The sequence below is a fragment of the Aquarana catesbeiana genome, linkage group LG06 (genome assembly GCF_042186555.1).
Source record: "Aquarana catesbeiana isolate 2022-GZ linkage group LG06, ASM4218655v1, whole genome shotgun sequence".
In the NCBI taxonomy this organism is placed as follows: Eukaryota; Metazoa; Chordata; class Amphibia; order Anura; family Ranidae; genus Aquarana; species Aquarana catesbeiana.
In genome coordinates, this window is record NC_133329.1 from 410,813,757 (window position 1) to 410,840,056 (window position 26,300).

At 45.3% G+C, this 26,300-nt stretch overlaps 1 protein-coding gene across 3 annotated transcripts in view; it reads right to left on the reverse strand.

Moving 5' to 3' along the window:
* MYLK (myosin light chain kinase) overlaps window positions 1-26,300 on the reverse strand; it is a 270,170-nt gene that overhangs the window by 38,466 nt on the left and 205,404 nt on the right. For all 3 annotated transcript variants that reach the window (XM_073634487.1, XM_073634486.1, XM_073634488.1), the window contains 3 exons: window positions 4,390-4,695; window positions 3,809-3,841; window positions 477-567 (listed from right to left, as the gene is read on the reverse strand). In XM_073634487.1, coding sequence (XP_073490588.1) covers window positions 477-567; window positions 3,809-3,841; window positions 4,390-4,695 — 430 coding nt within the window. The remainder of the gene's footprint in view (window positions 1-476; window positions 568-3,808; window positions 3,842-4,389; window positions 4,696-26,300) is intronic.

Here is a 26,300-nt window from a genome sequence, read left to right on the forward strand (position 1 = left end):
ATCATTTTTCTTCCACTTCTCAATTATGTGACACTTTGTGTTAAATCCCAATAAAATACATTTAAATTTTTGGTTGTAACATGACGAAATGTGGGAAATTTCAAGGGGTGTGAATACTTTTTCTAGACACTGTAACTTGTATATGATTCGATTGCTTTGTACTGCTTCATGTTTAAAAAAAAAAATCCATCAAAATGTGAAGCTGTCTACAATTTTCCAGCCACTGTCCATAAAAAATAAATAGATTTTTGGATTGACGTGCCGGGTTACTAATATCTCAGGATGGAGTCCTGGGAAAGGCGGCCGGTCCGGGGCGATCGGAGGGATTTCCCACACTCCTGTGTCTGTCTGAGTGACAATATGTGTAAACCACAGGAAGTATAAATCATGGAAGTGACAGTGAGAGTGGCAGCCCAGACTGGTGGGACGCGGCGGGCGCAAGAAAGACCCCACAAACATTCCCCCATCATACTCACGTTCCCAGCCGCTCCTCCACATCGTAGAACTCTGCCACCTTCTGTGTGGTGTTTATAACGACATTCCGGTAATCCGACTCCGACATCTCCTCTGCAAGACACAAACACACAATTTATATTCCCAGAAATCTGTTCCTGGATGAAAATTGAAAATAAACATATTTCCTCCCTGGGGGTCAGACTATTATTACTGCACTTTAATGCCCCCCCCCCCCCCCCCCCCCACAGTCACACACTATTATTATTATTATACATTTATATAGCTCTGACATATACTGCAGTGCTGTACAGAGATCACTGAGCCAATCACATCAGCCTCTGTACCAGAGGAGCTTCTCCACCAGGTGCTGTTCTGCAAGGTGCTGCTGGCTCACTCTGCTGGGATCTCAGATGAGAGAAGCAGCAATCCTGGGGACTGTCCTGCAGGCTTTTCCCAGACAAGCATGGACCATGTTGGGGAAGACACAGGTGGAGGCTCCCCAGAAGCACTGAGGCGTACACCATGTGCTCAAGCTGCAATGGATCCTGGGCCTGTCCCCATGCAAGGGGAGTCCTTATCAGCATTCCAGGATAAAGTGGTGAACAGCCTTTGCCATTTTACCAAGGAGGAACAGAAACTTGCTGTCCTGAAAGCAGATTTCAGGAAAAAGATATCTCTGCACAGTAAATCTGGGAGCAGTAGGAGGGAAGACTCCAAGCTAAAGTCTCTGGAGGAGGCATTAAAGAAGCAGGAGAAGCTGGTCACTTCTTTGAAGGAAAGCAGTGGTGCGAGAGAGAGAAAAATATGAGAACGAGGAGAGATTCCAACGGATGAAGGAGAGTGCATGTGCAAGTACAAGCCAGAGGGTGTATGCCAGAGCAACGGTGACAGTATGGATGGGGGGTAAGGAAGTGGCTTCACATGGTGGCCCCAGTACTACCCCTGTCTCAGGATCTGTCATGTCTGAGTCATTATCTGCCCCCCTCCCTCCCCAGTAGCCTGGGTCATCTCAGGTGGAGGTTGAGGAAAATGGTGGATTGCTGCAGGCCTTAACAGAAGTGGAATCTCCCTTGAGCAGCACCGACTCATTAGATGAGGATCATAAAGGAGTGCTTGCTGAAAAACTCTCACAGTGTATGGATGCCTTTCCGATGATTACTACTACAGAGAAACAGACAGCATCTGTCAATGGATCCTTGCAATTGGCAGGGAATGCAGGAGGAGATGGTGGTTATCCAGACAAAAATGTTCCTTCTGGCTGTGAGGACAAGGAACAGGAATCCCATATGGACACTAACACTGCAGAGCAGGAGAGCCGTATGGACGCTAAAGCAGTTGGTGTTTTTTATGAACAGAAGACTTTACCTGATGTCGGGACTGCTGGTAATTGTGGTACTTTTGGAACTATGGTGAGCGGGACTGCTATGCTAAAGGGAAGGAGAGAGGATCAGGTGGTGGTTAAATTACCAAACCGGAATGCAGAGGTTCCTAGGCAGCCACTAAATGTGTCTAAAACCCTTAATTCTGTGTCATCTGTCCCAGTTATGAACTATGCTAAGGCTGTGTTGGGACAAAGTCATGCTGCTGCTGCTGGTGGAAGAGAGTCAATTGTGGGACTTTAATCTATCGCACCTTCTTCCATTAAACACAGGAATGTGGTACAGCTTAGGTGGGAAGGAGGAGGTATTCCACCTATCAGGAGGGTGGTTGTGGATAAGATCCTAGCCATGGGATTTAAGGCGGAGGATATTTATGCTCTTATCAGTCCGGCTGGTTCCTATGAATATGATTTGTTATTTTTGCTTCCAAAATCTCTGGATCTGTTTTGGGAGCGGTTTGAGCATGTATATAGGGGCCAGACTGGAAGGGGCTTGTCCCCAAGATAATGTCACGACAGTCCTTGATAAAAAAATGTGACTATCCTGACAAGGAATGAGTCTATACCCCCCGAGGATTTATGGGTCTGGTTGAGGAGATTTGGTGAAACTTTGTGCCCGCTAAAAAAGTTTGTGGATGATAGAGGAATCTGGACGGGTGGGTGGTCAGTGTTAATGAGGTTGAGTGTGTGTGGGAATGTGGTCCAGCATTTGCCCTCCTCTGCCTTTATTGGTAGAGATAGGATTACCATCTTCTACCCTGGTCAACCTAATCTGTGCCATAAATGTGGAGTCAGGGGACATTTCTCCTCTAATTGTCCAGAACAGAAGTGCTCTTTGTGTCAGGAACTGGGGCATCTGGCGAGGGACTGTAACATCATTAAATGTAACCTATGTGATAAGGTTGGTCACCCTTATAGCCGGTGCCCTGAGGCTTTGCACAATAAGCCAGAGTTAGTGGAGGAATTTTTCTGTCTAGATAGAGAAGAGTCTGGGTTGGTGGAGGTTGTACCAGGGAATCCTAGTGTCTCTGTCCCGTCAGAATCTGTGTCTGTGAGGCCCTCTGTGGTGTCAGTGTCCCCCCAGTCTGTGGTTCCCCAGTCAGTGTCAGAAAGTGTGGTTGTCAATTCTGTGTCTGCACCTATTGTTTCTCTTAGTGTAGTGAAGGCAGTGGAGGGTGCTGGACCAGAGTGTATGGTGGTGCCAACCCCTCCTCCTCGGTGTGGCAGAAGTGCAGCTGGGGGTCAGCAGACACCGAGGGGGTGGAGTGAGGGATGGATTGGATGATGGTGGGGGTGGAAGTCAGGGTGAATGATGTGGAAGTCGGGGTGAATGATGTGGGGGGGGAGGGTTAATGGGGGGGCTTTGGAATCGGTGAGGGTGGAGGTATCAAATACGTTTGAGGTGTTTTCTGAGGTGGAGGTGAGGGATCATCTGCTGAGAAGTCTGTGACGTCTATGGAGGAGGAATCACAGAGAATATTAAAACATGTAGGGTTCTCCAAATGGGGGGGGGGGGGGGGGGGGGTGAGTGAGAAGCGTGTATCTAAAGCATCCTGATGGCGATTAAATCTTAAAATGTTTCTTAGCCTGGATTGTGTTTAAGTTGAGGTTCGGGGTTTGTAGTCTCTTTTTTTGTTGTCCTTAAAATATGTTTCTTTCTATGTAATCTTGTCAGGAAACGGTTTTCTTTACTTGCTGATGTAAGCACGCTTGTTTTTGTTTAGTTGTTGTTTATGTTTATGTAAATATGTTTTTATTAATAAGCTGTATGTTTGTATGATTTTTTAATAAACAAAAATGTACACTCTAATGTCTCCCCACAGTCACACACTTATTATTATACATTTATATAGCTCTGACATATACTGCAGTGCTGTACAGAGATCACTGAGCCAGTCATATAAGTCTCTGTACCAGAGAAGCTTACACTCTAATGTCCCACCACTATATATACATAATTTATGGATAACTTACCATCATCGGACACTTCAACTTCATCTTTATGTTCTACAAAAATATGAAAGAAAAATATTATTGGCATTGACACTGAACAGTAAAGAGGACTCATGGAGGCCGATTTCCTAAAGTAGTTAAGAATCTCTACACAGAAAAATTATGTAACACTGTCCTTAAAGTAAAATAAGAAGCTGCTGTATGACAGTCTACACAAGTCCCAAATGAGCCAAATCCTCCTTTATTGGTGTCTCACATGCTCCCCCTCCGCAGACACTGCAGCTCCCAGTGGGAGGGCCTCCAGAGCAGAGCCAGAGCTGTCAATCCATTAAGCAGCGGGCGGGGCTGGGTGTGGCCAAGTGCTAATCAAAAATTTACAGGCTTTTGAATCAGCAATAACCATCCACGCCCACTGCAATATCTCCTCCCACTGTAGTGCAAGCAGGCACCGCCTACATGAGAGCGACAACTCTGCTCTGAATTCAGGAGCAAAATTCCTAATGACTATGAACACCCAATCAGGGGCAGAGGCTTTAAAGACACGATAGATAGTTCTGAATGTAGAGGCCCTTTAAAGATCCCAAAAAGTGTTACATTGTTACCTCCTTCTACTTTCTCCTTGTAGGCCACAGGGTCGGATTCCTGGCTGGGCTCGCTGGTTCCGTACACGTTGGTGGCCCGGATCCGGAACTTGTACTCGCGGTCGTGTAGTAAATTCTCCACGTTGAAGGAGGTGCTCCTGCACTGCGTCAGGTCGGACCACGTCTTGTCCACGGAGTCCCAGATCTCCACCGAGTAGGACTGGACCACGCTGCCTCCATCATAGGTGGGGCCGTACCAGGACAGGGTCAGGGCCGAGCCCTTCATCTCCGAGGTGCAGGGCTGCCCGGCCGGGGGATCTGGCTTATCTGCAAAAGAAAGACACGATCGAATTTTATTCAGACTGATGGTTACCATGAAGAAGAAAGGATCACAATAAGTAAAGGAGTATTTGGGTGGCTCAGAGGGGAGAGAATAGACGAGGCAGCAGAAGATTGCCCTTTCCAGGCAGGGAAGATCATTCTCCATAGAAGTTTGGCACAGTCTACCCATCACATAGGCGTGAACATGGGGTGTGCCGGATGTGTCTGGGCACCCCCTAATCACCCCATAAGGTACAGATTCCACCTGCATCCCAGACCCCTTCCATGTCACCCCACAGGGGCACAGAGAATAATGTACAGGATATAGAGGAAGCACAGAGAATAATGTACAGGGCATAGAGGGGGCACAGAGAATAATGTACAGGACATAGAGTGGGCACAGAGAATAAATGTACAGGGCATAGAGTGGGCACAGAGAATAAATGTACAGGGCATAGAGGGGGCACAGAGAATAATGTACAGGATATAGAGGGGGCACAGAGAATAATGTACAGGGCATAGAGTGGGCACAGAGAATAAATGTACAGGGCATAGAGGGGGCACAGAGAATAATGTACAGGATATAGAGGGGGCACAGAGAATAATGTACAGGACATACAGGGGGCACAGAGAATAATGTACAGGACATAGAGGGGGCTCAGAGAATAATGTACAGGATATAGAGGGGGCACAGAGAATAATGTACAGGACATACAGGGGGCACAGAGAATAATGTACAGGACATAGAGGGGGCGCAGAGAATAATGTACAGGGCATAGAGAATAATGTAGAGGGCATAGAGGGGGCACAAAGAATAATGTACAGGAGAAAGAGGGGGCACAGAGAATAATGTACAGGACATAGAGGGGGCGCAGAGAATAATGTAGAGGGCATAGAGGGGGCACAGAGAATAATGTAGTGGGCATAGAGGGGGCACAGAGAATAATGTACAGGACATAGAGGGGCACAGAGAATAATGTAGAGGGCATAGAGGGGGCACAGAGAATAATGTAGAGGGCATAGAGGGGGCACAGAGAATAATGTACAGGACATAGAGGGGGCACAGAGAATAATGTACAGGATATAGAGGAAACACAGAGAATAATGTACAGGATATAGAGGAAACACAGAGAATAATGTACAGGACATAGAGGGGGCACAGAGAATAATGTACAGGGCATAGAGGGGGCACAGAGAATAATGTACAGGACATAGAGGGGGCACAGAGAATAATGTACAGGACATAGAGGGGGCACAGAGAATAATGTACAGGGCATAGAGGGGGCACAGAGAATAATGTAGAGGGCATAGAGGGGGCACAAAGAATAATGTACAGGACATAGAGGGAGCACAGAGAATAATGTACAGGGCATAGAGGGGGCGCAGAGAATAATGTACAGGATATAGAGGGGGTGCAGAGAATAATGTACAGAACATAGAGGGGGCACAGAGAATAATGTACAGGGCATAGAGGGGACACAGAGAATAATGTACAGGGCATAGAGGGGGCACAGAGAATAATGTACAGGACATAGAGGGAGCACAGAGAATAATGTACAGGGCATAGAGGGGGCACAGAGAATAATGTACAGGATATAGAGGGGGCACAGAGAATAATGTACAGGACATAGAGGGGGCACAGAGAATAATGTACAGGATATAGAGGGAGCACAGAGAATAATGTACAGGACATAGAGGGGGCACAGAGAATAATGTACAGGATATAGAGGGGGCACAGAGAATAATGTACAGGGCATAGAGGGAGCACAGAGAATAATGTACAGGGCATAGAGGGAGCACAGAGAATAATGTACAGGGCATAGAGGGGACACAGAGAATAATGTACAGGATATAGAGGGGGTGCAGAGAATATTTGCACAGGGCATAGAGGAGGCACAGAGAATAATGTACAGGGCATAGAGGGAGCACAGAGAATAATGTACAGGACATAGAGGGAGCACAGAGAATAATGTACAGGGCATAGAGGGGGCACAGAGAATAATGTACAGGACATAGAGGGGGCACAGAGAATAATGTACAGGGCATAGAGGGGGCACAGAGAATAATGTACAGGGCATAGAGGGGGCACAGAGAATAATGTACAGGACATAGAGGGAGCACAGAGAATAATGTACAGGGCATAGAGGGGGCACAGAGAATAATGTACAGGGCATAGAGGGGGCACAGAGAATAATGTACAGGACATAGAGGGGGCGCAGAGAATAATGTACAGGACATAGAGGGGGCACAGAGAATAATGTACAGGGCATAGAGGGGGCACAGAGAATAATGTACAGGATATAGAGGAGGTACAGAGAATAATGTCCAGGGCATAGAGGGGGCACAGAGAATAATGTCCAGGATATAGAGGAGGCACAGAGAATAATGTACAGGGCATAGAGGGGGCACAGAGAATAATGTACAGGGCATAGAGGGGGTACAGAGAATAATGTACAGGGCATAGAGGGGGCACAGAGAATAATGTACAGGGCATAGAGGGGGCACAGAGAATAATGTACAGGGCATAGAGGGGGCACAGAGAATAATGTACAGGACATAGAGGGGGCACAGAGAATAATGTACAGGACATAGAGGGGGCACAGAGAATAATGTACAGGACATAGAGGGGGCACAGAGAATAATGTACAGGACATAGAGGGGGTGCAGAGAATAATGCACAGGGCATAGAGGGGGCACAAAGCATGATGACAAAGCACAGAGCTGGCTTACACAACCTTCCTATCCCCGAGGAACTCATGAAATAATTTTCAGGTCTCAACAAAATCTAAAATTATCATCCTCAGCTCACTGTCTGTGAGCCCCATCAGTTACATTGTAGATATAATAGAAGTATGAAGAATGTAGCGTATCTAGTATACATGTCACCCAAGATAAATCATTGTAAACACTCTGCTCTTTAGCATAAAATGATTTTCAGTAACAATCAAAATATAAACATTATAAATAAATTTTATGTCGAGAAAAGAGACAGACTCCCTTTCCATGGGTAGTCAGCAGAGAAAAAAAATCCTTGCTTCCCCTTACATTAAAATATCAAAGCATCCCTCGGGGATCAGTGTGAAACTGGTGACAGCTTGTAACTCAGACACAAACATATAATATATAAATCATACAAGTCATAAAACAGCTGTCAAATATACACAGCAAATAAATAAAAAATGACTGTGGAAAAAAAGGGCAACAAAAAACTGTCCGTGATAGACTCAAAATATTCCTCAATAAGGTGCAACGAAGTTCCATATGAAGAGAATGTATAAAGGTGATGCCTTTTCAACCAGTGGATATAGCATGGACGGCCTCTTCATATAACATTTGCCAACATACAGGTAAGATGATAGAAGAATTAGGAACGCTTACCACAAAGGGTGGACACACTCACCATACGGCGGTGGGTCAATCAGGCATTTGGATCATTCAATCCAGCGGGTGCTTGGTGGAAGATGGTGATGATGCGGAGGTGCACTTCGATCGGGTCTTATTTTTTAATGGTGGCCACACATGGAACAATTTTTACATACACTATATTGGAGTGTATGTAAAAATCGTCTAGCTATACCCACTGGTTGAAAAGGCATCACCTTTATACATTCTCTTCATATGGACCTTGTTGAGGAATATTTTGAGTCTATCACGGACAGTTTTTTGTTGCCCTTTTTTTCCACAGTCATTTTTTATTTATTTGCTGTGTATATTTGACAGCTTTTTTATGACTTGTATGATTTATATATTATATGTTTGTGTTTGAGTTACAAGCTGTCACCAGTTTCAAACTCATCCCTGAGGGATGCTTTGATATTTTGATTTTCATATTAGAGCTGCATTTATATATTTTCCTTCACTTTGTTACACATTTCACTACACTGTTGATGCTGGCTGCTAAATTATTGCTTTTTGGCTTTTTTTCATCATTAGTAGCGCAACTTTTTTTCATATTTATTGCTTCCCCTTACATTGACTGCTTAGTGAGAGAGCCCCCCAATGTCCCCTACATTGGTGATCAGTGGGAAGAATGTTCCTTACATTGGTGGTCAGTGGGAAGAATGTTCCTTACATTGGTGATCAGTGAGAAGAATGTTCCTTACATTGGTGATCAGTGAGAAGAATGCTCCTTACATTGGTGATCAGTGAGAAGAATGCTCCTTACATTGGTGATCAGTGAGAAGAATGTTCCTTACATTGGTGATCAGTGGGAAGAATGTCCCTTACATTGGTGGTCAGTGAGAAGAATGTCCCTTACATTGGTGATCAGTGAGAAGAATGTTCCCTTCATTGGTGGTCAGTGGGAAGAATGTTCCTTACATTGGTGATCAGTGAGAAGAATGTTCCCTTCATTGGTGATCAGTGAGAAGAATGTCCCTTACATTGGTGGTCAGTGGGAAGAATGTTCCTTACATTGGTGATCAGTGGGAAGAATGCTCCTTACATTGGTGATCAGTGGGAAGAATGTCCCTTACATTGGTGATCAGTGGGAAGAATGTCCCTTACATTGGTGATCAGTGAGAAGAATGTCCCTTACATTGGTGATCAGTGTGAAGAATGTCCCTTACATTTGTGATCAGTGTGAAGAACGTTCCTTACATTGGTGATCAGTGAGAAGAATGTCCCTTACATTGCTGATCAGTGTGAAGAACGTTCCTTACATTGGTGATCAGTGAGAAGAACGTTCCTTACATTGGTGATCAGTGGGAAGAATGTTCCTTACATTGGTGATCAGTGAGAAGAACGTTCCTTACATTGGTGATCAGTGAGAAGAACGTTCCTTACATTGGTGATCAGTGGGAAGAATGTTCCTTACATTGGTGATCAGTGAGAAGAACGTTCCTTACATTGGTGATCAGTGAGAAGAACGTTCCTTACATTGGTGATCAGTGAGAAGAACGTTCCTTACATTGGTGATCAGTGAGAAGAATGTTCCTTACATTGGTGATCAGTGAGAAGAATGTTCCTTACATTGGTGATCAGTGAGAAGAATGCTCCTTACATTGGTGATCAGTGGGAAGAATGTTCCTTACATTGGTGATCAGTAGAAAGAATGTTCCTTACATTGGTGATCAGTAGGAAGAATGTTCCTTACATTGGTGATCAGTGAGAAGAATGCTCCTTACATTGGTGATCAGTGAGAAGAATGTTCCTTACATTGGTGATCAGTGTGAAGAATGTCCCTTACATTGGTGATCAGTGTGAAGAACGTTCCTTACATTGGTGATCAGTGAGAAGAACGTTCCTTACATTGGTGATCAGTGAGAAGAATGTCCCTTACATTGGTGATCAGTGAGAAGAATGTCCCTTACATTGGTGATCAGTGTGAAGAATGTCCCTTACATTGGTGATCAGTGAGAAGAATGTTCCTTACATTGGTGATCAGTGAGAAGAATGTCCCTTACATTGGTGATCAGTGAGAACGTTCCTTACATTGGTGATCAGTGAGAAGAACGTTCCTTACATTGGTGATCAGTGAGAAGAATGTTCCTTACATTGGTGATCAGTGGGAAGAATGTTCCTTACATTGGTGATCAGTGGGAAGAATGTTCCTTACATTGGTGGTCAGTAGGAAGAATGTTCCTTACATTGGTGATCAGTGAGAAGAATGTTCCTTACATTGGTGATCAGTGAGAAGAATGTTCCTTACATTGGTGATCAGTGAGAAGAATGTTCCTTACATTGGTGATCAGTGAGAAGAATGTTCCTTACATTGGTGATCAGTGAGAAGAATGTTCCTTACATTGGTGATCAGTGAGAAGAATGTTCCTTACATTGGTGATCAGTGAGAAGAATGTTCCTTACATTGGTGATCAGTGGGAAGAATGTTCCTTACATTGGTGATCAGTGAGAAGAATGTTCCTTACATTTGTGGTCAGTGGGAAGAATGTTCCTTACAGTCAGCTAGAAGTATTGTTGTCAAGCCGCTGGCTCTGGTTGAAGATGCTGGCCCCGGAACTTTGTAGGCACCATAAGGTTGAGGGTCAATCAAGGAACCCCTACACATCTCCGGAGATACCCTAGGACTGCACAGAACCCTGAGAATGGCTATTTTCTATGTATCTTAAAATATATAGTGTACAGCACAGGATACACAGCAGAGTGGAGTGGAGTATACAATCTACCACATCCTGTATACAGCCAAGCAGAGTGGAGGATGTACTGTATATTCTTAAGCACCATGTATAAAATAGTACAGTATAAAGTATATAAAATGTATCTATACAGTATGATGTATAACACAATGTTTATAGCCAAGCAGTATGGAGGGTATAATATGCAGCACAACATATAAAGAGGATTATCTGGGAATATAATTGTACAATATATAGCCGAGTGTATGCAGCTGCAGATTGCAGAGTATATAATGCACAGCATACTTTGTACATTGAAGCAGTGCAGAGTACATAATGTATATCACAGTGTATACAACCATTATACAGGATATAATATACAGCACAGTGTATACAGTAAACCAATGTGGTGTATTTAGGATATATGGAATTTAATGTGTATTTCAAGTGAATAATATGCTGCGGATGAGAAGTGTCGATGACACGTATTGAAGCCGCAGGATCAGCATGGCCGCCCACTTCTCTCTGACATGTTGACTTCCTTTTCGCGCTGTACGTGAAATCTCCCTCATAGGCGGTGGGAAGAGAACATGGAGAGACCCACATAGGAAAGGCACATGTATGATTAGCGTGATGAGGATCAGATAGCGATCGCTCTTTGCTCTCCATGAACGGGAATTCCCGGGTGGCATTTCCTGCAGACTCATGGGAAAAGGAGACTGCGAAGTGCGAGATGACAGACGGCCCGGTGCTCAGACTCCGAGAACATACAATGAAGGGCTGGGGGGGTCCAGAAAATATCCATTAAACTTATATGGGAACGCCGGCCCAAGGAGTAATATCTAAGCTTAGCAATCCTTAGATGTGATGGCTGCATTAGTTTTCTTTTTTTAGGATTTTGTTCCCTTTTTTTAACCTGGTGATCCTGCCTGTAATATACTTCCTTTGTACAAGGGGGCATACTATAGACACGGGGGTGCACTACCGGTCAGCAGAGGACATGTAGACTGGAAGCACAGTTATGAGTTGTTGGGAGCACCAAAGTCAATAGATGACACATTGACAGGGTGTGCATTTGAAGTCAATGGGTGCACTTGAGTCACTAGATGTTATGTGGACTGGGAGAACACTTGTAGTCACTGGACATACTGGGTGAACTGGAGACATTAGGTGACATGTAGGCTGGAGAGCACTTGGATTCACTGGGCACACTGGGAGCACGGGAGCCACTAGATGACAAATGGACTGGGAGAGCACTTGGGAGTCTCACTGGGCAAAATGGGAGCACCGGAGACATTTGATGACATGTGGACTGGTAGCCCACCTAAAGTCACTGGGAATACTGGGGGCAGCAGAGACATTAGATGAGGTGCTGACTGGTAGCCCACCTAGAACCACTGGGCAAACTGAAAGCATCGGAGACATTGGATGACATCTTGACTGGTAGCCCACCTAGAGTCACTGGACGTATTGGGAGTAATGAAGACATTAGATGACATGAGGACTGGTAGCCCACCTAGAGTCACTGGACATACTGGGAACACTGGAGACATTAGGTGACATGTGGACTGGTAGCCCACCTAGAGTCACTGGACATACTGGGAACACTGGAGACATTAGGTGACATGTGGACTGGTAGCCCACCTAGAGTCACTGGGCATACTGAGAGTACTGGTGACATGTGGACTGGTAGCCCACTTAGAGTCACTGGGCATACTGGGAACACTGGGGACATTAGGTGACATGTGGACTGGTAACCCATCTAGAGTCAAAGGGAATACTGAGAGCGCGGGAGATGTAGGATGACATGTTGACTTGTAGCCCATCTAGAGTCACTGGGTGCACCAGAGACATTAGATGCCATGTGGATTTGGAGCACACTGAGAGGCACTGGATCACGAGTAGAAATGTCATTGCTCAAGGGACCCCTGAAGGAACCCTAGGTTTCCCACTGGGCAAACTGGAAGCATCAGAGACATTGGATGACATCTTGACTGGTAGTCCACCTAGAGTCACTGGACATATTGGGAACACTAAAGACATTAGATGACATGAGGACTAGTAGCCCACCTAGAGTCACTGGGCACAATGAGAGCACCAGAGACATTAGGTGACATGTGGACTGGTGGCTCACCTAGAGTCACTGGGCATATTTGGAGAACTGGAGACATTAGGTGACATGTGGACTGGTAGCCCACCTAGAGTCACTGGGCATACTGGGAACATTGGAGACATTAGGTGACATGTGGACTGGTAGCCCACCTAGAATCACTGGGAATTCTGAGAGCACTGGAGACATTAAGTGACATGTGGACTGGTAACCCACCTAGAGTCACTGGGCATACTGAAAGCACCAGAGACATTAGGTGACATGTGGACTGGTAACCCATCTAGAGTCACTGGGAATACTGAGAGCGTGGGAGACGTTGGATGACATGTTGACTTGTAGCCCATCTAGAGTTACTGGGTGCACCAGAGACATTAAATGCCATGTGGATTTGGAGTGAACTGGGAGGTACTGGAGCACCAGAAGAAATGTCATTGCTCAAGGAACCCCTGAAGGAATCCTAGGTTGCCCACTAGGCAAACTGGAAGATTCGGAGACATTGGATGACATCTTGACTGGTAGCCCACCTAGAGTCACTGGACATATTGGGGGCACTGAAGACATTAGATTACATGAGGACTGGTAGTCCACCTAGAGTCACTGGGCACACTGAGAGCACCGGAGACATTAGGTGACATGTGGACTGGTGGCTCACCTAGAGTCACTGGGCATACTGGGAACATTGAAGACATTAGGTGACATGTGGACTGGTAGCCCACCTAGAGTCACTGGGCATACTGGGAACATTGGAGACATTAGGTGACATGTAGACTGGTAGCCCACCTAGAATCACTGGGCATTCTGAGAGCACTGGAGACATTAGGTGACATGTGGACTGGTAACCCACCTAGAGTCACTGGGCATACTGGGAACATTGGAGATATTAGGTGACATATGGACTGGTAGCTCACTTAGAGTCACTGGGCATACTGAAAGCACCAGAGACATTAGGTGACCTGTGAACTGGTAACCCATCTAGAGTCACTGGGAATACTGAGAGCGTGGGAGACAGTGGATGACATGTTGACTTGTAGCCCATCTAGAGTCACTGGATGCACTAGAGACATTAGATGCTGTGTGGATTTGGAGCACACTGAGAGGCACTGGAGCACCAGAAGAAATGTCATTGGTCAAGGAACCCCTGAAGGAACCCTAGGCTTTCACAAAACCCTGATTGAGAATGGCTTTTTTAGAAGGAACCCGCTAACTGTTGGCTTCTACAGAGGACCATGTACATTAGAGACAGTGTCAGGGCACACATTAATCCAAGGTACAGATAAAGCCAATTTGTTGATATTCCTTCTATGGTAAGATCGGCTTGTTTCTGCTGAAGTTGAGGGGACGGGTTTTCTATCTTTATGGCCATTGGATGTATATTGCTGCAGAACTCTGACTGATGTTTGTGATTTTACAGAGTTTTAGGAAACCTGAGCCTTCCCTCTGCATCGCTGGGGGTCCAACTGTTATTTTTAGGATTCATTTCTTGATATGAAGCCGGATTGTTCAGCTGCCAAAAAAAAAAAACAGCCCCCTCACACCCTCCCGGAACACAGCGATTGCAGCAAAAACAAAAAGTGAAAAATTGCTCTGCTAGATGACATCTCCCATCTGTCCTACAGATTTCCCTGCAGGCCGCCTCTTTATAAATCCTGACATTGTTACATCAGGAGCCAAAGTCTACTGGAGGCACGGTGCGCCGGGTGCAAGATACAGCCAATGAACTAGCAGAGTGCTCATTGTTATGGGGGCATTAAGTTTGGTGTTCTCAAGGTATTAATGTGTAGAAATACGAGGCCTCCTTCCAGTGCACCATGTCAAAGCTGTGTTAGCAGAACCAGCATGCTGGCCATTTATTGTCCCTCATGCTGGAAATTTCTTTACATTCATTTCAAACAGTTCCCTAGTGTAACTACCATTTTCCCCAACCTGGGTCACACTGTTCCTTACTCTAACTGCCACTTTTGCCTTTTTGGATCACACTGTTCCTTACTCTAACTGCCACTTTTGCCTTTTTGGATCACACTGTTCCTTCGTCTAACTGACACTTTTGCCTTTTTGGATCAAACTGTTCCTTCGTCTAACTGACACTTTTTCCTTTTTGGATCACGCTGTTCCTTAGTCTAAGTGACACTTTTGCCTTTTTGGATCACACTGTTCCTTAGTCTGCCACCTTTGCCTTTTTGGATCACACTGCATCGCATCTAAAGGGATGCAGACCCTACCACTTTCCTCATTAGAGCCCTGCAGGTGCAGCAGCTGATTGATATTTATAAAGTCCCTCCAATTCACATTCACTCTGCACATGGACACAGAACAACGAAAAGTAGGAATCTGCTATAAAGTTTGATACAATCCCTGCAAAGCACAGAGATCACCCAGGGGGGAGGGGTTTGTTTTCGCAACAAAAGTGGAGTTACTCTTGTTGGAGCTGCAATATATTACATTTTTGTTTTGGGATTCATTAATGCTTAAACTGTTTTCCGACTGTGTGTGCTATAGCCGAACGATGGCTCCAGCGCAGTCGTCCAGGAAGAGAGTCTATTGACATGCTCCCAGAACCCCGTCCTTTGGACACAGCTGATCATAGACCAAGGTAAAGAGCCAATCATAGCGGCCCTTTACCATGTGATCAGCTGTGTCCAATCACAGCTGATCCCATGCAAACAAATGCCAGTTATTGGCATTTCCTTTCCTCTGCGTTTGTGTGTGAGGAAAAGAGGACCTGATAACCGGCTTTCCTGTGACAGCGCACATTTACACTGATAATCAGTGCTACCTCATCAGTGCCGTCTTATCAGTGCCCATCAGTGCAACTCAGGGCCAGGACAAGGGGTGGCCAGGAGGGGCAGCTGCCCTGGGCACTGTGGTATCATGGGTGGTGTGTGTGTGTGTGGGGGGGTGGTGCACCGCAAGGAGTATGGAGGTGAAGGAAATTGTGTTGGGAGGGGGGATTTGGGGGGGCAGCAGGGGGAATGAATAGTTCTAGGAGGGAAAATTTGTGTGTGTGTGGGGGGGGGGGGTGATAGAAGTTGTGATTTGTGTGGATTTGCGTTGAGAAGAGGGGGGGTAGGATTTGTGCTAGGAAGGGGGATTTGGGAGGTCTGTGCTAGAAGTGATATGGTGGAGGGGATTTGTGCTAGTTGTCATAGGTGTTTATCAGTGCAGACTATCAGTGTCCATCAGTGTTTATCAGTGCAGACTATCAGTGTCCATCAGTGTTTATCAGTGCAGACTATCAGTGTCCATCAGTGTTTATCAGTGCAGACTATCCGTGTCCATCAGTGTTTATCAGTGCAGACTATCCATGTCCATCAGTGTTTATCAGTGCAGACTATCCGTGTCCATCAGTGTTTATCAGTGCAGACTATCCGTGTCCATCAGTGTTTATCAGTGCAGACTATCCATGTCCATCAGTGTTTATCAGTGCAGACTATCCGTGTCCATCAGTGTTTATCAGTGCAGACTATCCATGTCCATCAGTGTTTATCAGTGCAGACTATCCGTGTCCATCAGTGTTTATCAGTGCAGACTATCCGTGTCCATCAGTGTTTATCAGTGCAGACTATCAGTGTCCATCAGTGTTTATCAGTGCAGACTATCAGTGTCCATCAGTGTTTATCAGTGCAGAATATCAGTGTCCATCAGTGTTTATCAGTGCAGACTATCAGTGCAGCCTCATCAAATTACTTATTTGCAAAATTTTATAACAGAAACGGTCTTTTTTCATTTAACAAAGAAATTTAAAAAACAGCGGCAATTAAATACCACCAAAAGAAAGCTCTATTTGTGTGAAATAAATGATAAAAATGTCCTATGTGTACAGTGTCACATGACTGCGCAACTGTCATTCAAAGTGCGACAGCGCTGGAAGCTGAAAATTGTCCTGGGCAGGAAGGGGGTAATAGTGCCCGGAAGGCAAGTGGTTAAAACATAAGGAAGGTATTTTTAGAAACAGTGTATCAAATAAAAGCCATATGTGTTCTTAAAGAAAAAAAAAAAGAAAACAATATAACAATTATTTTGTCATGGAGTTTCTGTCAAGTTATTGGATGCTAAACTTGCTTTGGGCATCTTGGTTTAGATGATGTCCGGTCACGAAGAGGTTAATATACATTGTCACATTGTAGACATTTCACCCCAAGATCCAAAAATACTTTTTTAAGAAATCCAACGATCGGACGTCTTCCAGAGACTGGCGCAGATCTCCTAAAAATAAACCCTGAATGTACAAACACGCCGATTTTATCTTGCCATTCTTCCCATTCGCAGCGGTTCCCAAAAAAGTGACATTTAAGGTAACGCGGCAGAACGCACGGCGATAAATCGCCTTTCAGTGTAAATAAGATTTCTCGGCACGATCGGAATAACCTCGGGGGATAATCTGACTAAATTGGTTGCGGTTGCGGAGGAATTCGAGCTGGCAATAAAACGTTTTCCATTTTGGAAAGGAATGTGGCTGCGCGCCCACCTCGCACCGGCTGGATCCGCGCGCCGTACGGTGACTATGCGCTTTCAGCTCGCCGGCGTCCCTCCATCACGTCAGACAGAAGCGCTGATTTGCAGAGCTGGCAATCTGCGGACTGTTTACACGCATGGAGCCAGCGAACGGCGAACGTTCCAAGTTACTAATTACATAAATAAAGTGTCAGCGAGGAATGTAAAGTCCAGCCGCGTCCAAGTCACGTGATCTGACCCCCCCCCCCCCCCCCGATGGCCACGCAAAACACCACGATTCTGTTCAGCGTCAAGTGCGTCAGCGTCAAGTGCTTGCTTTCATTTCTCCAACCCGCAAAGTGACTCCAACACACTTCTCAACAGGAAAAGGATGCCATCACATCAGCCAATCACAGTTCACCTTTCATAGTTCAGAGCTGTTAGAATGCGGATAGGACAGAGCCAATAGGTTGCTGTAGTTCACGAATCGTCCTTTGCGCGATTATCAGACAGGAGGCTAAGTACATATTAGAGGGGGTTAGTGGGGTTACAGGGAGGATTAGTCAGGGGCGGACTGAGCATTCGGGCACTCGGGCACTGCCCAAGGGCCCCATGCCACTAAGGGGCCCCATCAGGGTTGCCAGCCTCAATAAAACCAGGGACAGTATGTAAAAATCTGTGTTTTTTTTAAAAATCCAAAGATTATAGCTGCCCCGCCTCTCCAGTACCTTTTCAGTGTGTGTATGTGTATTCTGTGTGTGTATACTGTATGTGTGTATATTGTGTGTCTGTGTGTGTATACTGTATGTGTGTATATTGTGTGTCTGTGTGTGTATACTGTATGTGTGTATATTGTGTGTCTGTGTGTGTATACTGTATGTGTGTGTATACTGTGTGGCCCCATAATCTATTGCCTGGGGGCCCCATAATCTCCTATTGCCTGGGGGCCCCATAATCTTCTCCTATTGCCCAGGGGCCCCATAATCTCCTATTGGCCGGGGGCCCCATGAGTTGTAAGTCCGCCCCTGGGGTTAGTATTGGGGTTACAGGGAGGGTTAGTATGGGGGATGCATGGAGGATTAGTAGTGGGGTTTCCAGAAGGGTTTATTTGCAGAATTAGTGTTAGGGTTACAGGGAGGGTTAGTATTGGGGTTACAGGGAGGATTAGTGTTAGGTTTACAGGGAGGGTTAGTATTTGGGTTATATGGAGGGTTAGTATTGTCGTTACATCATGTAAACCTCCATATATTCCTGCCATTAACCTTCCCTTTAACCCCAACACCATTGGTGTTGGGGTTAAAGGGAAGGTTAATGTCAGGAATACATGGGGGTTTAGTGTTAGGGTTACATGGAGGTTTAGTGTTAGGGTTACAGGGACGATTAGTATTGGGGCTACATGGAGGATTAGTAGTAGGGTTACAGGGAGGGTAAGTATTGGGGTTACAGGGAGGATTCGTGTTAGGTTTACAGGGAGGCTTAGTATTTGGGGTTACAGAGAGGGTTAGTATTGGGGTTACATCATGTAAACCTCCATGTATAGCTGACATTAACCTTCCCTTTAACCCCAACACCATTGGTGTTGGGGTTAAAGGGAAGGTTAATGTCAGGAATACATGGGGGTTTAGTGTTAGGGTTACATGGGGGTTTAGTGTTAGGGTTACATGGGGGTTTAGTGTTATGCCCCGTACACACGGTCGGACTTTGTTCGGACATTCCGACAACAAAATCCTAGGATTTTTTCCGACGGATGTTGGCTCAAACTTGTCTTGCATACACACGGTCACACAAAGTTGTCGGAAAATCCGATCGTTTTAAACGCGGTGACGTAAAACATGTACGTCGGGACTATAAATGGGGCAGTGGCCAATAGCTTTCATCTCTTTATTTATTCTGAGCATGCGTGGCACTTTGTCCGTCGGATTTGTGTACACACGATCGGAAATTCCGACAACGGATTTTGTTGTTGGAAAATTTTATCTCCTGCTCTCCAACTTTGTGTGTCGGAAAATCCGATGGAAAATGGAGCCCACACACGGTCGGAATTTCCGACAACACACTCCGATCGGACATTTTCCATCGGAAAATCCGACCGTGTGTACGGGGCATTAGGGTTACATGGGGTTTAGCGTTAGGGTTACATGGAGGTTTAGCGTTAGGGTTACATGGGGGTTTAGTATTAGGGTTACATGGGGTTTAGCGTTAGGGTCACAGGGACAATTAGTATTGGGGCTACATGGAGGATTAGTAGTAGGGTTACAGGGAGGGTTAAATGTTAGGGTTACTTGGACAGTAATGCTGCGTGCACACGTTCGGAATTTCCGACAACAAATGTTCAATGGGAGCTTGTTGTCAGAAATTCTGACCGTGTGAAGGCTCCATCGGACATTTTCCTTTGGAATTTCCGACAACAAAAATTTGAGATCTGGATCTCAAAATTTTCCGACAACAAACTCCGTTGTCAGAAATTCCGATCGTGTGTACACAATTCCGACGCACAAAGTTCCACACATGCTCAGAAGGAGCCGCACTGGCTATTGAACTTCCTTTTTCTCGGCTCATCGTACGTGTTGTACATCACCGCGTTCTTGGCGTTCATAATTTCTGACAACATTTGTGTGACCGTGTGTATGCAAGACAAGTTTGAGCCAACATCCGTCGGAAATAAATCCACGGTCTTGTTGTCGGAATGTCCAATCGTCTGTACGGGGCATTAGTGTTAGATTACAGGGTGGGTTAGTAGTAGGGTTACAGGGAGGGTTAGTATTGTGGTTGCATGGAGAGATGGTGTTAGGGTTAAAGGGAAGGTTAATGTCTGGAATACATCGAGGTTTAGTGTTAGGGTTACAGGGAGGATTAGTAGTAGGATTACAGGGAGGCTTAGTATTTGGGGTTACAGGCAGGGTTAGAATTGGGTTTACGTGGAGTATTAGTGTTAGGGTTAAAAAGAGGATTAGTACTGGGCATGCATGGAGGATTAGTAGTAGGGTTTCCAGAAGGGTTGTTTGGATAATTAGTGTAAGGGTTACAGGGAGGCTTAGTATTGCGGTTACAGGAAAGGTTAGTATTGGGGTTACATGGAGAGTTGGTGTTAGGGTTAAGGGGAAGGTTAATGTCTGGAATACATAGAGGTTTAGTGTTAGGGTTACAGGGAGGCTTAGTATTGGGGTTACAGGGAGGGTTGGTATCAAGGTTACATGGAGTGTTGGTGTTAGGGTTAAAGGGAGGGTTAATGTCAGGAATACAGGGACGATTAGTATTGGGGCTACATGGAGGATTAGTAGTAGGGTTTCAGGGAGGGTTAAATGTTGGGGTTACTTGGACAGTTAGTGTAAGGGTTACAGGAAGGGTTAAGGTTACAGGTGTGCTAGCTTTTGGGTTACAGGGATGGTATGTTTTAGGGGGAAAGAGATGATTTCTGTAGGGAAGGGTTAGAATGATGGTCAGTGGGAGGGTTAGGTTTAGGGTAACAAGGACTTTAAATGTTAGCATTACAAAGAAGATTGGTGTTGGGGTTACATGGATGTTCGGTGTTAGGATTACAGGGAGGATTATTGTTAGGGATACAGGGATTCCTAAAGTAAGGATAACTGGAAGGGTTTGTGTGATGGTTAAAGGGAAGGTTAGTGTTAGGGTGATGGGGAAGATGAGGTTTAGGGTTACAGGGAGGATTAGTGTTGGGGTTACAGGGAGGATCAGTGTTAGGGTTACAGGGAGGATCAGTGTTAGGGTTACAGGGAGGATCAGTGTTAGGGTTACAGGGAGGATCAGTGTTAGGGTTACAGGGAGGATCAGTGTTAGGGTTACAGGGAGGATCAGTGTTAGGGTTACAGGGAGGATCAGTGTTAGGGTTACAGGGAGGATCAGTGTTAGGGTTACAGGGAGGATCAGTGTTGGGGTTACAGGGAGGATCAGTGTTGAGGTTACAGGGAGGATCAGTGTTAGGGTTACAGGGAGGATCAGTGTTAGGGTTACAGGGAGGATCAGTGTTAGGGTTACAGGGAGGATCAGTGTTAGGGTTACAGGGAGGATCAGTGTTAGGGTTACAGGGAGGATCAGTGTTAGGGTTACAGGGAGGATCAGTGTTAGGGTTACAGGGAGGATCAGTGTTAGGGTTATAGGGAGGATCAGTGTTGGGGTTACAGGGAGGATCAGTGTTAGGGTTACAGGGAGGATCAGTGTTAGGGTTACAGGGAGGATCAGTGTTGGGGTTACAGGGAGGATCAGTGTTAGGGTTACAGGGAGGATCAGTGTTAGGGTTACAGGGAGGATTGGTTTTGGGGTTACAGGGTGCCATTGGAGGACAGGACCGGAGTGTCACATGGCAGCACAGTGACTCAGAAGGTCTCCTCTATCCTCTAAGTTCAGTTTTGACATGCCAAGCTTCTCATTAAAATACTTTTTTTTCCTCATTAAAATACTTTTTTGTTTCCTGGGTGGGTCTCAAATGCCGTCAGCTGAGATCTCAGAGTTCCCGATGACATCATCACCCCATCACTTTATTACTCATCTTGTCTATAGACCCCCCAATATGGGTTGTATAGAGCAGAGCGCCCCCCATTGGGCGGTGCAGTGTCTCTCCTGCACAGGATGCACCATACAGCCCGCAGAGGAACGCACATCCTCAATGTATAGAGAAGAATGATCCTTCTTCAGAGAAGTCTGGAGTCTGGAGCCAGTTGGATGAGGTCCATGCCGTCAGCACTGGCAGCATCTCAGCACTGGGAGAGAAAGCGAGCCTTAAAAGGTCACAATCGTTCAGAGAAGAAGCGCAGACGGGGGTCTGGGATGCAGCTTCTCACAACCAGCTGTATTCCATGTTCCTGTAACAAGGGGCCACTAAACACAGGATCCGTCCTGTACACCCCAGCGGGGGGGAGGGGGGGATGCAGGTTTCCACAAATACAGCTAAAACATCCATAACATATAAAGGGCAAAACCATAGGACATACAGAGGTAGGTATAGTGTTGGGGTCCAAAGATGAACCATCAACGGGTGCAGGGGGACCCTTAATGCCTTTCTGTAACCCTAACAATAACCTTCTCTGTAGATTGAACACTGTTCACTCCTGTAACCCTAACATTATTAATCCCTATACCCCCCAACACCAACCCTTCAATACCCTAAAACCACCCTCCCTCTAACCCCAACACTCACCCTCCTCATTACCCAAAAAAAAACCAACGTTCTAACCCTAATCCTCCCTGTAACCCTAACACCAGCCCCCTTTATCCTAACACTAACCAGTCCTCTAAACCTAAATCCAATCCTCCCTGTAACCCTAACACTAACCACCTTTTATCCTAACACTAACCACCCCCTTACCCTAACCAACCCTCTAACCCTAACTCCAATCCTCCCTGTAACCCTAACCCCCTTTATCCTAACACTAACCAACCCACTAACCCTAACACTACCCCCCTTACCCTAACCAACCCTTTAACCCTAACTCCAATCCTCCCTGTAACCCTAACACTAACCCCCCTTTATCCTAACACTAACCCTAACACTACCCCCTAACCAACCCTTTAACCCTAACTCTAATCCTTCCTGTAACCCTAACACTACCCCTCTTTTTTTTTTTAAATCTTTTATTTGTTTCAAAAGGCACGAGAACACAAAGCACATCCTCATCAAATATACATATATATAGCAATAAGAAATACCAACAATTCAAATATATTAGGCTAACATTGCCCTTCTAACACAAAAAATAAGTAACCTTTCAGAATTCAGTTACAGACTAGGCATATAAATCATTCCTAACATACACCCTGAACATATTACCAGGATAATGCAGAAGCGACTGTTTCTCTATGCCTAGGTGTCTATTTTATCTGATTGTGACCTATGGCAATACTTATCCCCATATTCCGGCCTCAAATTTTCCAAATTAACTATACAAATAAATTAAAGAAAAAAAAAGAAGAAAAAACTGTTAAAAACAGAAATAAAGTACCAAGAGTTAGGGGAATAACCCCAACCATAAAAAAAGAAAATATAGATAAACAAGGAAATAATGATAAAAAATAAATAAATAAACAAAAAAAAAAAAAAGGGGGGGGACCACCCCAAGGGGAAAGATTGGAGGTGGCGAATGCTCCCCTACACTACCCCCCTTTATCCTAACACTAACCAACCCTCTAACCCTAACTCTAATCCTCCCTGTAAAACGAACCCGCCTGTAATGCCCCCTCGCATTACTTTAACACTAATTATCCCTCTAATCGAAACTCTAAACCTTCCTGTAACCCTAACACTAACCTACCTTTACTCTAACACTAATCCACCAATTACCTTAACACTAACTCTAATCCTCCCTGTAACACCAGCACTAAGCCCAAAAAAAACAAGCTGTATACTGATTGGTTCCTTGGTAAGGGTCCGCCAGTGTTGCCAGCATGGAATGTCTGGCAGGAGAGAGCTGAAGGACATTTGGTGGTGGCTGCTGAGACATCTGGCATGCTATGGGGAACTCGGCTTTTAGGCGGGCCATGCTGGCAGCACTAGGTGGGTACCTGACCACAACTGAGTCTTTAAAAGTAGTACATCCTGGTCTGACACTCACAAGGTGTTGCTAAAGTCAACCCTGGCACAGGGTTGGGGGCGAGAACGGTGATGATGATGATGACATTGATCAGAGCTGTGTGAAGCTCGGGACAGGCTTGACTGGAATACAAATCATTTGGTAGGAAAAACAGCTGTGGTATATAGATTTACTTGGTGTTCGCTAAAATTGCAGTTTTAAAAATTCTGAAGAAGAGATATCCCCGTAGTATTTTGTGACCCTACCCCTCCCATGATGGTGAGATTTCCTGCAGTAGTTTGTGTCTCTGCCCCTCCCACAATGGTGAGATTTCCTGCATTAGTTTGTGTCTCTGCCCCTCCCACAATGGGTAGATTTCCTGCAGTAGTTTGTGTCTCTGCCCCTCCCACAATGGGGAGATTTCCTGCAGTAGTTTGTGTCTCTGCCCCTCCCACAATGGTGAGATTTCCTGCAGTAGTTTGTGTCTCTGCCCCTCCCACAATGGGGAGATTTCCCGCAGTAGTTTGAGTCTCCGCCCCTCCCACAATAGGTAGATTTCCCAGTAGTAGTTTGTGTCTCTGCCCCTCCCACAATGGTGAGATTTCCTGCAGTAGTTTGTGTCTCTGCCCCTCCCACAATGGGGAGATTTCCCGCAGTAGTTTGAGTCTCCGCCCCTCCCACAATAGGTAGATTTCCCAGTAGTAGTTTGTGTCTCTGCCCCTCCCACAATGGTGAGATTTCCCTGCAGTAGTTTGTGTCTCTGCCCCTCCCACAATGGGGAGATTTCCTGCATTAGTTCATGTCTCCGCTCCTCCTGCAGGTGTCGCTCTCTCTCTTTGGATTCTACAGAATATTGGATGAGGGATTTGTCCTCATTGCCCTCTTGTGATGATAGAACTGGGAACTCTGGGAAGGATCCTGGGAGATATCAGAAGTCGGGAATTGGTTCCGTGTTGGACATAAATGGCTCTTTCGTCTCTCTTCAATTGAATTACAGATTTTTCTCTATTGAGTTTATGAATTGTCCTAATCTGCCCGGTCATCCTCCACGGAGCATCGGGAATCCATCAGAATATTTCACAATGACCCCCCCACACTTGACTCCCCCGAGCCCCGTCTCCATCCAGACTTCACAGAGCGCCGGAATGTCTGAAAACTCGCCACTCACAGGATGACCGACATTGACACCAGTCAATTCAAGAGAAAACAGAAATAAACCAATTCCCTGGAAGACTTCAATGCTCTCCGGAAAACGAGACTCGCCTTTATATTAGGACCCCCCCCCCCCCCAGTATCGGTTTGGAACGGTCGGTTTTCTGAATACCAAAGAAATACAAAGTATCCAAAAACAAAATGTGTTTTATCCCACGATCTGTAGAGGGGAATAATTGGGGGGGGGGGGGGGGATAAACGACTCAAGAGCTGAAGGAAGATGGCACATGGGACGAGCAACGCCAGCCTATTATAGCATGAGGTGGAACGTTTATGTTCCCATGATGCTTAGCAAGCCAAAGGAGCTCACTGGATTTCTGGCAGACAAACAGCTTCTTTTCTTTACATTCAGCATTTTTAACCTCTTGAGGATTTTAAACATAAGAAACACACCCTAAAAAAAATGTCAACAAAGATTTTAGGACGTGTCCGTTACGTCCAGTTGCCGATATTACTGCCAATACAAATGAATTGTATTACACAGAAGCAACTTTTGTCACAATGCAGCAGCTTCTGTGTAAAATGACACTTGTAGATAATCTGTGGGTGTCATAAACTAGATACAATGAATCCGTGAATAGAGTTACATTGTATTTACTATTTCATTCATTTGTAGATCAAAGTTCTGACCCTTTTTTTTTTATTTAAAGGATAAGTTCACCTGTCGTACTCATATTCACGTAACATGTTACCAACGGAGCCCAGCCCTCGCTCCCCCCTCCAAACCCCCCCCCCCCCCGGTGTCACAATTAAAAAAAAAAAAACGCGGCCGGGCACGAGTGTTCATTTTGGCATCAAATTTTGATTTTGTTTTAGTTATAGTTTTTTGACTAAAATGCATTTTAGTCATCTACAATTGTTTTAGTTTTAGTTGAATTTTGGTCGACTAAAATCTCCAGTACATTTTAGACGAATAAAATCATTTTAGTCAAGTAAAATCTAATGGGTGTAGTTAAATAGTAATGCATTATTTAAGCATTTATATAGAATTTCCAAACTCATAATATACTCCTGGAGTATAAAATTCTAATATGTTATTATTTATGGTATTAAGGTTTGAACAAACTTACAGATACAGATTTAGCCACTCTGGATGGTGGTCTGAGGAGGACTTTAATGCACACAGTGCTCTGGATGGTGGTCTGAGGAGGACTTTAATGCACACAGTGCTCTGGACGGTGGTCTGAGGAGGACTTTAATGCACACAGTGCTCTGGACGGTGGTCTGAGAAGGACTTTAATGCACACAGTGCTCTGGACG